The sequence below is a fragment of the Penicillium coprophilum genome (assembly GCF_028826855.1).
Source record: "Penicillium coprophilum strain IBT 35676 chromosome Unknown utg000006l_segment0_segment0, whole genome shotgun sequence".
NCBI classification, from domain to species: domain Eukaryota; kingdom Fungi; phylum Ascomycota; class Eurotiomycetes; order Eurotiales; family Aspergillaceae; genus Penicillium; species Penicillium coprophilum.
This window is the reverse complement of record NW_026622725.1, coordinates 3,326,757-3,341,969: the sequence shown is the minus strand read 5'-3', so window position 1 is coordinate 3,341,969 and position 15,213 is coordinate 3,326,757. Positions and strand designations below refer to the sequence as shown.

Below are 15,213 nucleotides of genomic sequence, written 5' to 3'. Positions count from 1 at the left end.
TTTGTAGATGCAAAATTCCATACTGGCGGTCATCACAATAAAAATTACAATATTGACATCCATCAAGACGTATCAACTTGGTAAAATACGAAGATTTTCAGGGATATCATGCCAACCAGCCTGATGTGGTTAGCACCACCGCCTCAGTCCTATATATGAAGGACTTCCTCTACTGTTTCCCTCCACTCATAATAGAAAATGCAACCCATAGACACTAATTCATAGAAAGCATTGGACCCACGCCTGGGATGATACAATTTTCTGTCAGGCAAATTACCAGTTGTCATAATAATCCTCAAAAACCAGACAATGGATAATCTCTCGCTTCCCACTGATGATGAGCTCCTCCCAGTCCTGCGTGAGATTTGCACCAGCACTACTGATATTGGCTGTGCTAAGCTTCTCGACCGTCGCAATTTAAATCTTGCACATAATAGGCTGGAGAATATTGGCCGTCCAAAAACGGAGAAGGATCGTCTGGCAATGGCGATGGCATGGCCGTTGTGGTGCTTGTTCGACTACTGTTGGGCAGCGGCACAGATCGCGGGGGTTGAAAAGGAAGATATTGGACGACAGTTGGAAGCAGAGTATGGAGAGTTCTTGGATATGTTGGTTGTGCACTAATCATGGTACTAGATATGGGGTTAACACGGTTCCATTTCTACCCTCTCTGCCCACGCCGGCGGAAGTTGAGGAGCGAAAGACAAAATTCAAGATAGAGAGCATGGAGAAGTTGCGGCATATGCTCAAAAACCTGGGAATCCGAACACTTATCTCCGTCGATGCGCATGGAGAGCCTATTTGGGACGAGGCGAAGCATGGCGAGTTTTGTGTTCTAGTCATGATGGTTGATAAAGGACGTGGCTTGGAAGACTTTGGCCCAGATGAACGTTGTTTATTTCCACATGGTGGCGTTTTTCCTTTGGGTCTCTTCAGGTCAAATATATTGATGAATTGCAGCATTTAATGTGCCTGGAGCCAACACCTGCCATCATAAATCCTAAGACCAAGCATACATACCGTAGCCTAGTCATACTTACCCTATTGCTTCAAGCAGGTAGGCAGGGATTTATCTATCTAATAAGAGTATGACCCATGTGGCGACTGCAAAACTGGTTTTTTTCAATTACCTGTCAGCCGCCAGCGAGGAATTATCAAAGTCAGAGATGGTGTCTCTAAGCCCCATACAAGAATCTTGGTTTTTTGTGGTCTAGTGCTAGAGTTCTGTATTCGTTACCACAAGAATAGATGTATGTACACAGATAAGCAAAGTAAAGTATCCAATAGGACACTCGCCTTGCAGATGTTCCTCATACACAGTATTTAATTGATCAGTCAATGATTGGTACACAACAGGAGATATAAACCCGGATAAAAAGGTTACTCGCGGCCTCGGGACTTGAGATGGTGTAGAACCTTCGGAAGCATACCCTCAGAACTACCTCTGCTATCCAGCTTATTCACATGTGCATGCATACTTGCACGAGTGACTTCAGGAGTTTCCGCAGCCTTCTGCATGGGGTAACCGATAGGGTTCACACACGGGCACGCCATACTCCCAGAGCATATAAGCACAAATCTCAATGGGGAGGATTTGAATTTGATGAATGATGAACTCTCAAGATGTATCTACATCAAGGTTTGTGACGCTGGAAGGACGCGCCGGGTTCTATATCGACTCTGTGGTGTAGCACAGTTGTGCCGATCTCGCGCATTTCTCTCATTCGGGTAATATTTTAGGACCCTTTTGGTGTGTTGGGAAAGTCATAGCCCCATTGAGCCTGATTAGTTATTGCGAATGGTCATGTTACTGGCCATTAGGCAAAGGAGACGTTTCCCAACCGTTATGATAGTAATATTAACCAATGATGGCAAAGTGTGGTTGATGAGAATGTGATAAAAGGCTTGGATAGACCATCATTTGAAGATATTCTACATTTCCAAAAGAGGTCGAACGTGTCCTTCAGACAAGCTTAAAAGCCATCGGGAACTCTTCGGATATTTTGACGTCACTATGCATCTTGCTGAGGTATGAAAATGATATGCCAAACTCATTGATACATGGCTAAATACTCCTTGATTGAAGTATCTTTTCCGTCGCATTCACGAACTTGGAGTTCGTTCCATCTTTGGCGTCCCCGGGGATTTCAATCTAACCTCCCTTGACTACATTGCTCCATGTGGTCTCAATTGGGTCGGGAATGTGAACGAGCTCAACGGTGGTGAGTAAACAAACATGCTTTCTACTCCAACACACGAATCTAATTATGATATACACATAGGCTATGCCGCCGATGGTTATGCCCGCATCAGAGGGATAGGAGTTGTCATGACTACATTAGGCGTTGGCGAGCTTTCGGCCATTAATGCCCTAGCAGGTTCATGTGCCGAGCAAGTACCAGTCATCCACATTGTCGGGTATCCCTCGACATCTGTGCAGGAGGAGCGATTGCCAATGCACCACACATTGGGAAATGGCGACTTTGGACTATTTGCCAAAATGAGTGCCGAAATCTCGAGCGCCTTAGTCATTCTGAAGGATACGTTAGATGCGACTAAGCTCATCGACGAAACAATTCTCGAGTGCTGCCGTTCTAGCAAACCTGTCTACATTGGCTTCCCGACGGATCTTGTCAAGGCAGAGGTAGATCCATCTCCGCTCGAATATCCCCTGAGGCCCGAAGAACCTGGCCGCATAACCACGGAGGAGGAAGAACACGCCGAGGATCTGATCCTCGGCCGTATCCTGACGGCCCGGAATCCTGTTATCATTGTCGATGGTCTGGCTGGAAAGTCTTACAATCTAAGTGCGACGAGGCACTTTGTTCAAAGGTCAGGATTGCCTTTCTTTGTTACGCCGATGGGCAAGGGCATCGTCGACGAGAATTCGGTAAATTTTCACGGTTTATACGCAGGAAAGTATTCGGAACCTACCGTTTTTGAGCAGGTGCGATCCTCCGATTTAATTTTAGTGCTTGGCCCGCGTCCTGCGGATTTCAACACAACGGAGCTCAAGCATGAGTTGCCTCACATCGAGAGAATTGAATTTGAACATTACAGAATTCAAATGCCATCTCAAGGGATTATGGAGGTCGGTATGAGTGGTATGCTGGAAAGGCTCAGCATGATCCTTGACAAAGGACAGTCAGGATCTGTCTCCGCGGCCTCCACACCTTCCCGTCAGCTTAGTGGTACTCCTGATATACACGAGACCATCTCATCTACCTCAAGCCCACTCAGACAAAGTGTGAACGGCGATGAGCTTAAGGAATTCGAGAATAGCCTTGCTGACGAGTCTCAACCGCTGACCCAATCCTGGACCTGGCAACGAATATCTTCATGGCTTGAAGAGGACGACATTGTAGCTGCAGACGTAGGAACCGCTGTCTTTGGCTCATTGTGGACTCGATACCCGCGCGGGGCAGTCCCACTAGTGCAGATCCTTTGGTCTTCCATTGGATATGCCGTCGGTGCAGCGGTGGGAGCGGCGCTTGCGGCACGTGAAGATGAGCAACAGTCCCAAGGTACTCGGCGCCGACGAACCATCTGCCTCACGGGCGATGGTAGCTTCCAGCTGACCGCACAAGAAGTGAGCACCATGGTCCGTCGCAAGCTGGGCATTATCATGTTCATCGTCTGCAATGAGGGATACACGATAGAACGTTTGATTCACGGCAGGGATGCCGACTATAACGAAATCCAGTCTTGGGACCACAGGCTTTTGCCAGCTCTGTTCAAGGCCGCTCCGAACACTGCACACACCTATTCTGTTCGGACTAGGGGTGAGCTGGATGTGTTGCTCGATGACCCATCATTTGGCTCCGCTGCGCTCTTCGATGAGAATAATCCAGCCCCCTTACGTATCGTTGAGTTGTATATGGACAAGTATGATGCGCCGGATAGTTTGCGAGGCATGGTCGATGCGGCCGTGCGGTGAATTTGAGTTGCCTGGTTTTCGGGTATTTCGGTTTTGGCTTGGGTCTGAATTTGAAATTGGTAAACTCCATCTAGATAGGCAGACTTCTATATATATATAAAGATATAATCAAGATCTATGCGACGTCATAATATAGGGCTGAAAGGGGGTGCCAAGATCGGGCAAAGCTTGACTAAAAGCTTGGTGTCTCCATTTTCTGTTCACATCGATTTGCTTCAATCTCCTTCTGTCTCTATATCTACATATTAATGTACATATAAAAAAAAATCACGCACAATAAGCAAATCAGTAGCCGCTTTTCCTAAATATAACCCCAAATATAATCTCTTGCCAAAGCAGGCCCAATACATAAGCCGGTAATACCTCAGGTGCCGACAGCCCCACAAACCCATAATATGGCTGCCTGCTAGCTGCCCAGTATGGTCTGGCCTGTATTGAAAAGAGATTTATATTACACACTAGAAATTCCCCGTGGACTTGTTTCAGTGGAAACACACGGCTGACTCCGGGTTATTTACTTCCCCTTTATCTCTCACCTCCCCCTCTTCCTGTACATCTTCTCCATTAAATTCCCTCCTTCTCCATATACTAATAATATACCAAAATGTTCGGCTGGTTCGAGTCTTCCAACGAGTCCAAGCCAGCCCAGGAACCTACCTGGGATGCGGCCACTGTGGCCATGGAACAGCCTTCCAACGCCGAGACCATGTCTTCCACCAATGTCGTCTCCCAGCAGCCTGTATTTTCTCCCATTATTATCTGTTAAGGTTCGCAACTAATGACCCTTTAGAGCTCCGAGTCCATGAAGATGGAACTTCGCGGTGGCGGTGAAGGTGGTGATATTTGTTGCGGAATGTAAGTCTTCAAGGTTACTTCGGAGCCTAAACCAAGCAGAATAAGACAGACTGGCTGACGTTTTTATGATAGCTGCGCTGGTATCGCTTGCTTTGAGTGCTGTGAGTGCTGCTGCTAGATATGTTGGCTTACGAAATGCCACACCGATGGATAAACGGCGATGGAGGAACTTGGCATCTGTGAATAATGCGAATCATAATGGAAATACTCTGTCACGATAAGACACTACAGCTGGAGCTGTTTTCGGTTCATAATCCGTGTCGTATCACGATCGCTACTTGGATATCAAGTGGTTCATGCGGCCTAGCATCGCATTGGCATACTAGCGATCTAGCTGTAGATTTAGGAGCCATATATGCCAGTGTGAGGGTAGTAAGCTTAGGATCGCAATGTACAGATGGAATTAAAAATCTGAGAGAAAGCAGATGAACCCCTAAGTTATCTTTACATTTTGATGCCGTATTTTATTCCCTAGAAGGCCGAGAATAACAAACAGACCAAGAAAACTCTTAAATATAAGACTTATACTACATGCAAAGAACTAATACATTACAATGGTTGCAATTCTTTTCCCTTTCAGGATTTGGTTGGCTTTTATTTTTCATCAATTAAGATCAGGCCAGAGAAATCTCTTAGAATTGACCGCTTGCTTTAGAGGTGATAAAATAAAAGAGAGTAAGAATATGTAGATGAATGCGCGAATTAGTTCCTTAGTATCCGCTAATATATGAGGATGCCATATGAACTTCTTGCACTTGAAGGACATCACTATAAGTACTCAGTAGATGTATTTTACATACGGTGACTTCCTCATCAATATCTTGCTTGCTATCTAAGCTCATATGTTAGCTAGTTAGTATAACACCATGCACACATACAGTGCAAATGCATTGGATACTTGATAAAGTAGACCGCAAAGATTTGTCTGGACGGTGTGCTTTGGAAGGAAGCCATCAGAAAGAAACAAGAAAAGACTCCTGTTGGCCACATATAGGCAGAGCTCTCAGAGTCATAATATCTCTTTTAACATACTAGCTCACTAACATTCTCCAATATAGTCTCTGTTCAGGCAGTCCAGTAGTGATGTCTGGAAGCTCCAATAAGGAGCAAGTGCTAAGGCCAAGTGAGCCAAAACATGCCACCTATATATTTCTTCTTAGAAGTATTCAAATGACCAGATGAATTCATCAGGCTTATACATAATGTGCTGTGACGTGAGATGCCTCATAGCTTCCAAACAGCGCTAACCGCAAAAGGAAATGGAGCTCCCCTCGATCTACGCGTAAACATCAACTCCTGCAATTTATAGAACAACCATGCCTCACTTGCGCCGACAACCAAATCCACGCGACATAGCATCCAATCAAGAGGGAAATACCCCAGGAAGTCTACGAGCACAGTTCCAAACCCCACCAACGCGTCACACTCCCACCAACCCAACCCATCAACACCAACCCCCCTCCACTGGTCCAAATGCTCTCACGCCTGACCAGGTCACCGCGCCGGGGCATCCAGCGGCACCAATAAACCCCTTTAACATTTTTGGGAGACCAAGGGTAGAGCACCCACCACCACAAATGATGGATGATGATGACTTTGACGATGATTTTGACCCGCGCGGGCACAGCATGCAAGAGCTTGGGAACGACGGACCCCTTGATTTTGATGATTCCTTCGCTCATAGTCAGGCCATCGACGAGCAATTCGACGACTCTGATATTAATGGCGAGGAACTGGAGGAAGAAGTCGAGGATCAATTTGACGGAGAGGATCCCGACCACGAGATGCACGATCGAGGTACTGATTTTTCGCTATACTTTGCTATTGGCTACACGTCAAGAATGCAGGCTAATGTTCTCGTGCAACAGAAAAATCCCCCTCCCCCCTACCACCCAACTTGCGCGAAATCTCATCGCTCGCTTCCTGGACCGTTTCCACCTCCAAGCCGGGCTGCGGCGTCGCGGCCCTCCGCAACCCTTCCCCGGCCCAATACTGGCAATCCGACGGACCCCAACCGCACACTTTAACCCTCCACTTTTTTAAACTGGTAGCCGTCGTACGCATCCGCGTCTATCTCGATTTCGAGCTCGACGAAAGCTACACGCCCACGAAAATGATCTTCGCCGCCGGGATGGGCGGCAACGACCTCGTCGAGTTCGCAACTTGGGAGGGCGACGGACCATGCGGCTGGGTCGATGTGCCACTAGAAGGCGTCGGCGGTAGAAACGGTGGATGGGTGCGCAACGAGCCTGGGAAGCCGAAACGCCGATCTACGAGTATGCGTCGACGGACAATTGTGTACCGGAATTGTGATGACCCTGATCATGAGCATGATGATGAGTGTGATCCATTTTACGAGGTTGATGAACCTGATAGCCAGGATGATGAGGATGATCCGTATTCTGGGAATGTGCTCAAAGCTATGGTGATCCAAATGCGTATTATGGAGAACCATCAAAACGGCAAGGATACTCATGTTCGTGGATTCCAGGTGTTTGCTTGTGATGATAGTCGTCGTCGGATGGCCGCTGCTCCCTCGGCTTCTGCTGATCCTCGGCGCCGTCGTCCGTCTTTGCGTGGGGCTCATGATCTTCGGGGACGTACTGCAAGTGAAGATGCGGATACTGGGTTTGCTGCTACCGGCCTAGACGAGCCAGACTGGATGGGTGAGCCAGTGATTCGGTAAGCAGGGGCTTCTTACAAGGACCAAAAAAAAATACCGGCGTTGATTGGCTTACAAAATGCCAATGGGGGTTTTATTATCGGAGTTTCAATGTCTTCATGATACCCAGTTACAATTTCTTTTACATGGGTTTGGGTCGGCGAGTGAATATCGTTAGGCATTTTCTTTGCGCCAGTGGAATACATGTCGCATCTTAAAACGGGTATTCGAATTTTTGGTGTTCTATGCTAGTCATATCTCATGTAGATACTTTGTATATTTACTTAAGCAGCTTCTCCAGCTCGGCGGCGACGGCATCGCCGACCTCGGTGGTCTTGGCCGTGCCGCCAATGTCGCCGGTGCGGACACCGGCCTCGATGACGTTGCTCACAGCCTGCTCAATCAGGCGGGCGACATCGATCATGTTGAAGGAGTATTGCATCATCATGGCCACAGACAGGATAGTGGCGACGGGGTTAACGATACCCTTGCCAGCAATATCAGGGGCAGAGCCTATGAGTACCAATTAGCCATGACCAGAGCCAGAATTTGACAGAAGGAATAAGAATGAGAGAATACATACCGTGAATAGGCTCGTAGATACCGTTCACACGGCTCTTGCCATCAGGAATACCGCTCAGACTGGCACTGGGAAGCAGACCCAGGGAACCGGGGATAACACTGGCCTCATCGCTAATGATATCACCGAACAAGTTGCTAGTAACAACGATACCGTTCAGCTTGCGGGGATCCTTGATCATCAGCATAGCAGCCGAGTCAATGAGGTGGTGACCAATGGAGATCTGGGGGTACTCCTTCTCCATGATCTCGGTAACGACCTTACGCCAGAGACGACTGGTAGCAAGGACATTGGCCTTGTCCAAACTCCAGACGGGGAGAGGAGGGTTGTGCTGCAGAGCGAGGTTGGCGGCAAGACGGATGATGCGCTCGATCTCGTGGCGCGAGTAGGGCTCAGTATCCATGGCGTATCCGGAACCGTCGTCCTCCGTACGATCGCCGAAGTAGATACCACCAGTCAGCTCACGGATGATGTTGAAGTCGACTCCGCGGCAGATGTCGGCCTTGAGCGGGGAGCTCTCGACCAGCGAGGGTGCCGCGAAGTTGCAGGGTCGCAGGTTGCCGAATGTGCCCATCTCCTTGCGCAGCTTGAGGATACCCTGTTCTGGGCGCACGGCGCCAGTACCCCATTTCTGTCGGACGCAATGTGTTAGGCTTGTTCTTGGTGTTTGTGCGGGAAGGGGGAAGATGGAGGGGTTGGAGAGGGAGACGTACGGGACCTCCAATGGCACCGAGGAGAACGGCATCAGCGTTCTTGGCGGCGTTCAGGGCCTCGTCGGTCAAGGGGGAACCGGTAGCGTCGATAGAGGCCTGCAATCATTAGATATTGGACTTTTGTCGCGTTGGTGAAGTACACTCACACCACCGAGCAGGTGATCTTGCAGGTTGAAAGTAACACCACGGGACTTCTCAATGACGCGGAGGATCTGAAATTGAATTAGTATGTCTATTCCGCGCAATTCCAGTGTGCAATGTTACCTTGACAGCCTCAGCAGTCACCTATTCCCTCAATGTCAGTCTGTATTCGATTTCCCGACTAGAGCTCCTAATGACATACCTCAGGACCACAGTGGTCACCACCAAAGACAACAATATTGAAGGAAGACATTATGCAGTAAAATCAAGAGAAATTATTGACTCAATAATCCAGGCCGGCAGCTTCAGAATATAAAGGCGGGTGAATTCCAATATTCAACCCCACCAACTCCGACATCGGGGCGCTGATGACATAAACCCAATCATCGGCATCGCTTATTCACGGGTTGCCGATCCACCCCCAGGTACTCCGTACTTTACTCCGTCCTCTGATCCGTGCCTTGATACACACTCTTCAGAGAATCTTGACTCAAAAGCAAAGTATTTGCCAACACTAAGAGACAAAGGCCGGAATGCTCACGGCCTCCGTGCCGTACTCGCTGCTCTAAAGCAGTTTCGAAAGACTATTGATGTTTTTTTGAACTCACTTCGCAGACTGGAACAATGTGGTTCTGCTAGAAGTGCATGAATAACATCGTTCCTGCCCATTTCCTTAGTATACATGCTGGAGGTCACAGTGTAAGCTTTTGGCTTTTCTATCAATCCCCAACCAAGGTCCTTGGCCCAATCTTGTGATCTGTTAATTCAAAGGGTAACATTCAGCACACGACGCAATGCCTTGTCACTATTCACTGATATGGAGACTCATCCCACCAAATTAGCTTTTCATGCTTGCGTCACTGATATAGGTGGCTTACCCCAACGGCACATGTCAAAGTCGGGGAAGACTTCTGTGAAGCTATCTCAAATCGTCCATTCAATCCTACACTACACCCTACGGGTTAAGACCACATCCATATTCCCGCTGATTCCAACTCACTGGAATCTTTAAAGAATGGTTCATCCTTGACTTGACTGTTACAGAACTACTCAGTCAAGAGGGTGTTTTGCAACTTCCCCATCAGTTATACCTTGCAAGTCAACAAAATGACAAACTATAAGAGGCCCAGTTTAAATTTTGGTACTAATCACCTTTTCTGATTACACAGATCATACATCTCTCGCAGTCAGTGGACTGAAGAAGCAAAGCAAATGGCTGCTTCGTGTAGGGCTACTTCGTATACTTGGGGTGGTAAATCAGAGCAAAATATTGTTAAAAACATGCAGGTAATGATCAGTAATGAGACAGTATAAATAACAGAGTCTAAGCCCTCCTTCATTATCCTCGGAGTGTTTCTCTTTTACCCGTGGGGTAGTATTCATTGTTTTGTCTCCTTGCCAGTGACCCCTTCAAGCTGACGAGGACAAATTACTTCTGTGTTTACTTCCTCCCCCCTTCGAATTAGTCCCGACGTCTTAGCCAGAAGCCATTTGCTAGTCTCCTGTTATGTCAAGGGTAACCAAGTGATATTCTTTCTTTGAATTTCTAGCGAGAATCTATAACCCAACCGCTCTATAATCTAATTGGACTGTTATTTATCATACATATCGACATCTATCTATTCCTCTCTATTGCCCGTCTCGACAAATGGTGGCTCGGGAATTTCTAGCCTTAAATCTCTGAATCGAATTGCTTGACAACTTCCTTGCGCTGAGCAGATAGATTGATCAAGGCTTTCGTCGGTCTGTCATGTCGAGCGCAGCCAATGAAACAATGACAGCCAGCGTCAGACCCTGCGCATACACACGAGCCTGCACAAGCTTTTGTTTACTCGTCAGGTACGGGTTGCGACCGACCATAATAAAGGAACCGACCATGCTGGCAGCGAAAGTTGCGCCAGCAAGTTTGTATTTCTGTTCCCTTACCCAACTGAGCAGCTGCTGCGGTTTGCTCTGTGCGTAGTTGGATTCCATTGCTTCGGATGTATGTACTTGTATTGATAATTTGGGCGGTGTCTCAAGGTTGGCAGAATTGGTCTATGAATATAGTTAGTACATGTCGAGTACTTCCTTATCAAGGAAGGTGTAATCACTCACTGTGAATTTCTTCAAGGAACCTGGTAAAGAACTTTGGAAGAGTTCTCAAGCAAATTTAAAGTTTAGAGTGTTTGGAAAGTTCAAGGTTGGGGCTGAAAGGACCCTTGGAAGGTTCGGTCCTTATCGCTTCGGATCCGACTGATACGATCAATCTCCGAGAGATAAACAAGTCCACGGGTCCGAGGTACAAAGGTTGCTGGACTCGAACTACATTCGGTATGAATTCGCAGTTGCCGAAATCAAAATCTTTTAATAGCCGTGTCAAATTTGACTTCTCTCCTTTACTTGTACTCCCTTCACCATTTCCGTTTCTATTCATCCTAGGTGTATCATACTCACCACCATCTAACAATAATACATAATACCCTCTCCTCAGTTCACCGTGAGTCCTTTATTCCCTCATTTTCGGCCCAAATACTAATCAGTCAGTCTTTCCAACCATGTGGATCACGCGCGGAATCTCGCTCATCAATTTTGGGGTTGCCTCTTCGGCACTGGCATTCCAAGTCTTCGTTTTATACCCATGGCACCATCAACTAGACGACGAGTTCAAATCCCTGAAAAAGGAACACTACCGAGTACTGCACGAGATCAACCTACACAAAACCTTGCGAGAACAAAGTGCGAATTAAAAGTTAAAATCGATGACCTGAGGGGGGTCGCATATAGATGTCAGTGACAAAGACCATTCATTGACTGCTTGTTTCCAAACCTGGGGAGTTTTTGCTTTCCTATGAGCGTTTCCTTTATAGACAAGTTTAAATTGGCTCATCTTTGAGAGAGTCTACTGTTCATTGCTCGTGAATAGATAAAAGACATTTCTACTTCATATTAAACAATGAGGATGTTTCCATCTCAACTACTTAGGTACACTGGCGTGTCTCTTTGACAATGTCCGTGGATCAGTCTATAGCTCTCGGTGGACAAATTTAACAGGTCAGGCTAATGCTTAGAATGCTTACGTGTCCATCCCTTGAAATTTCTCGTACATCGCATGCGTAATGACCACACATAATTATGGGCCAGGGAGGTCAAAGTCTGAATGACTCAACTACAATATATCTTGTTTCCCCCACTTATAGTTAAGGCATATCACTCGCTCTTTCATAATTGGTACGGAGCCACATATAGTTAATACAGGTCATATAATAATGCAAGCAGATGTACTCCATATAGGGGTGAGGCAAAGCCGCTCTCGGGTCCGAGAAGTTACCGGGTTACGTACCCGATAAAAGTCGGGAAATTCGGCTAGACAGATGAGTGTACGTTAGTGAGATAGAGTCGTAGAGGAGTGCCTCTTCATGACTGTACAAAGTAGCGTTAGATTGAATGGTGAGGTAACTTGTGTGAGCGTGTGACGGCAGGAACACGAGGTCCCAATTTACAATCATCGGTTATGATGCATATCCGAACGACCCGTCTCAACTGGCTTTGCTATTTTGGATGTTGTTGAATCTGATACGAGTATGTACCATTTCCATGTCATTACTATCATACTGAATTCTACACTATGCAGATCCTCTAATAATGGCAAGCATTTCCTCACCCTTTGGTGCAGTGGTGAGATTCTCGTACCCAGTAGCAGTCACAAGAATATCATCTTCAATGCGCACTCCACCAATATGAACGTATTTCTCTGCAACATCAAAATCAATGTACCGGGCAAACGGCTGGTGGCGCGCGTTAGCCAAAGCCAGAGGAGAGAAATAGAGGCCTGGCTCAACAGTCACAACCATTCCTTCTTCCAGCAGCGGAGCGGAAAGAGTGCACGGCGAAAGACATGTAGAGTTCAAAATCGGCCGATACTGGGGCTGATCGAAACCCTGGTGCAGAGCCATGATTGATCGCTCTGACACATCGTGGACTTCAAGACCAACGTGATGACCCAGACCGTGTGGGAAGAAGACTTTGGATGCGCCAGACTGACGAATTTCAAGATTTGTGCCATTCTTGAACACACCTAGAGCCAGGAGACCCTCGATCGCAATGTCATGGGCTAGATCGTGAAGCGATAGATAGCGTGCCCCTTTCCGGATCAACCGAATACATTCTTCTTGCATGCGCTCTACCAGCTGATAGATATCCCGCACGTAGTCGCTGGGCCACTCGCCAGTAAGAGGGAAGGTTCGCGTCACGTCACTTGCATAGCAGTCCCATTCCGCGCCGGCATCGAGACAGACGAGCGGTTTCTTGTGGAGAGTTTCGTTATTTCGGTCGTAGTGCAAAACAGCCGCGTTGGGGCCAGATGCTGCGATAATCTGGTATGCCTGGTTCCGGGCACCGTTGGAGATGCAAGTGTTCAAGAATGATCCTTCAATCTGCGACTCGTTGGACATAGTCGAAATATTTTCTAGAATTTTGCGATGGGCAAGCCCCGAGACTTTGTTGGCCTGGCGGATCATCCGAATTTCATATTCATCCTTGATGCCTCGGGCTGTGTCCATAGCAGGTCCGAGCTGTTCCAAGTCCACAGGTAGATCTTTTGGTAGATGCTCGGGCTTTTCTGAGTTATGAATTAGGTACAGCTCGCTGCCCTGCTTTCGCTCGCCGAGCCACGCCTGTAGGTCATATTTGAGCGAGCTGTGATACCGCACATGGTCCACATCATATCGGTCTTGTGCATCCTCCCGTGAGAGGGTTGGTCCCATCCAGATAGCACGGTGGAGGTCGAAGTCAGGGACATAAAGGGTTAATTGGTCTTGTTCAATATTGTACGTTAAAAAGCAGTCGGGCTCGTCGACTCCGCTTAGGTAGTAGAAGTATCGTCGTTGTCGGAATGGGCGCGATTGATCGGAATCGCGCAGATTAATTGTCGGCTGTCCGGAAAGGAAGATCAAGCCAGTTGAAGCTCCAAGCTTCCGGGTGACGTTGCGCGCATGGTGCTTGGCTGGTGAGACCGGTCTAATCAGCTCGAGTCTCACGCAATCACCGGCCGGGGTTCAGTGGGGTAGTAGACAGTTATGGGACAAGGTAAAGAAAGGCAAATAAAGGCATTCCGACCTTTCAATGTTCATTCTAGGAAGAAGGATACTAACCTGGGTATTTATCGCAGGAGGTAGGTGTCATCACGCGGATATTATAGGAGTCAAGGCAATTTACCATGACGTCCTGAGCCGCAGGCCCCTTGGCACCTCTAGTTGCGCGCATCTTCTCGAAGAAAAATTAAACGAAGAGATTTCTCTTCATATGATAGTATTATGTACCAAGTTTGTTGTTAATCACAGGCACATTGGCAGCTCAACTTGCACGGGCTGGAGATGTCATGGACCATCTCAATCCCCGGTGGACCCAGAACGGAGATAGGGGGTCGGGTAGTCCCGACTTCGGGGGTCGGCACGTGAGACCTTGATTACTAACCGGACATTATCCGGGGCATTCTGTACTGCCAGCCGTGGACTTCAGTTTCAGTTAATATCGCACCAAAATATAGTCATATCAAGGGGCTGTAACTTACATCCAAAGATATAGATATTTTCTCAATCGACACAACCGCGCTTATGCGTCATAGAATTGGTACGAACGACACATGTTGGGTTATTGGGAAACAAGCGCGCTATCGTCAGTCCATTCTTTCGTTTGGTTGGATAGCTAGCTAGTGTATGATAGGCATGTAGCTCCCAATCAAGTATATAGCCTTCGAGGACATATTCGGTTATCTTTACACCCTCGTGGTTGAGATGTTGGACGGTAGTGGCACTGCCAGTAATAGCTCGACAGTTCTTGCGAATATGTCTGCATTAGCTGACGACTCGATCGAGACTGAGTCGAAGTCGTCCGCCAACGCCTCTAGTCACAGCACAAGCACAATAAGTGCATAGCTACTGGTCGCTGAGTTCGAAAAGAACAACATCTTAGGTAGATCCCAGCATCTTGTAGAGGCTAGGATTGAAAAGTTGAATGTATATAAAGGTCATAAAAAACACCAGTTCCTGAATGCGATGTCATATAAGATGGGCTCCACGCGTCTTGGAGAGGAATATGAACCAACACGGGAACTCTTCGTTTTGTTCCCTTCGACCAAACTGCCAATAGAGAAGCGTGCTGCTTGACATCGCAGCACTTAGCACGGTATATCAATGCCCTAATTGGCGTATGACTGATGTCTGCAGATGATATGTTTCATTGTGCCAAGTGAGTGTCGGCAGTAGAGATGTATGTGAGAGGGAAGAGAGGAGAGTATACTATGAATAAACCACACAATACATATGTACGTACATCGTGGCGTCCA

At 47.4% G+C, this 15,213-nt stretch overlaps 8 protein-coding genes across 8 annotated transcripts; 5 read left to right on the top strand and 3 right to left on the bottom strand.

Annotated features, from left to right (window-relative positions):
- Nucleotides 1–309: 309 nt before the first annotated feature.
- On the top strand, nucleotides 310–967 carry N7500_010244 (uncharacterized protein; the record flags this gene model as incomplete). Its single annotated transcript, XM_056681382.1, has 2 exons — nucleotides 310–587; nucleotides 637–967. The coding sequence occupies 2 exons, from the start codon at nucleotides 310–312 to the stop codon at nucleotides 965–967; spliced, it is 609 nt and encodes a 202-aa protein (XP_056528764.1).
- Nucleotides 968–2,014: 1,047 nt separating this feature from the next.
- On the top strand, nucleotides 2,015–3,937 carry N7500_010243 (alpha-keto acid decarboxylase family protein; the record flags this gene model as incomplete). Its single annotated transcript, XM_056681381.1, has 3 exons — nucleotides 2,015–2,029; nucleotides 2,087–2,222; nucleotides 2,283–3,937. 3 exons carry the CDS (start codon nucleotides 2,015–2,017, stop codon nucleotides 3,935–3,937), a joined length of 1,806 nt encoding a protein of 601 aa, XP_056528763.1.
- Nucleotides 3,938–4,541: 604 nt separating this feature from the next.
- N7500_010242 (uncharacterized protein) lies at nucleotides 4,542–4,796 on the top strand (the record flags this gene model as incomplete). Its single annotated transcript, XM_056681380.1, has 2 exons — nucleotides 4,542–4,676; nucleotides 4,728–4,796. 2 exons carry the CDS (start codon nucleotides 4,542–4,544, stop codon nucleotides 4,794–4,796), a joined length of 204 nt encoding a protein of 67 aa, XP_056528762.1.
- A 1,312-nt stretch (nucleotides 4,797–6,108) lies between these two features.
- On the top strand, nucleotides 6,109–7,478 carry N7500_010241 (anaphase promoting complex subunit DOC1; the record flags this gene model as incomplete). The annotated part of the gene is made up of 2 exons (XM_056681379.1): nucleotides 6,109–6,589; nucleotides 6,661–7,478. The coding sequence occupies 2 exons, from the start codon at nucleotides 6,109–6,111 to the stop codon at nucleotides 7,476–7,478; spliced, it is 1,299 nt and encodes a 432-aa protein (XP_056528761.1).
- A 256-nt stretch (nucleotides 7,479–7,734) lies between these two features.
- Nucleotides 7,735–9,141, bottom strand: leu2A (3-isopropylmalate dehydrogenase LEU2; the record flags this gene model as incomplete). The annotated part of the gene is made up of 6 exons (XM_056681378.1): nucleotides 7,735–7,967; nucleotides 8,038–8,665; nucleotides 8,748–8,843; nucleotides 8,894–8,959; nucleotides 9,012–9,032; nucleotides 9,091–9,141. The coding sequence occupies 6 exons, from the start codon at nucleotides 9,139–9,141 to the stop codon at nucleotides 7,735–7,737; spliced, it is 1,095 nt and encodes a 364-aa protein (XP_056528760.1).
- A 1,475-nt stretch (nucleotides 9,142–10,616) lies between these two features.
- Nucleotides 10,617–10,862, bottom strand: N7500_010239 (HIG1 domain-containing protein; the record flags this gene model as incomplete). Its single annotated transcript, XM_056681377.1, has 1 exon — nucleotides 10,617–10,862. The coding sequence occupies one exon, from the start codon at nucleotides 10,860–10,862 to the stop codon at nucleotides 10,617–10,619; it is 246 nt and encodes an 81-aa protein (XP_056528759.1).
- A 563-nt stretch (nucleotides 10,863–11,425) lies between these two features.
- N7500_010238 (uncharacterized protein) lies at nucleotides 11,426–11,617 on the top strand (the record flags this gene model as incomplete). Its single annotated transcript, XM_056681376.1, has 1 exon — nucleotides 11,426–11,617. The coding sequence occupies one exon, from the start codon at nucleotides 11,426–11,428 to the stop codon at nucleotides 11,615–11,617; it is 192 nt and encodes a 63-aa protein (XP_056528758.1).
- Nucleotides 11,618–12,493: 876 nt separating this feature from the next.
- Nucleotides 12,494–14,132, bottom strand: N7500_010237 (aminopeptidase P family protein; the record flags this gene model as incomplete). The annotated part of the gene is made up of 2 exons (XM_056681375.1): nucleotides 12,494–13,872; nucleotides 14,021–14,132. 2 exons carry the CDS (start codon nucleotides 14,130–14,132, stop codon nucleotides 12,494–12,496), a joined length of 1,491 nt encoding a protein of 496 aa, XP_056528757.1.
- Between the last annotated feature and the right edge of the window lie 1,081 nt (nucleotides 14,133–15,213).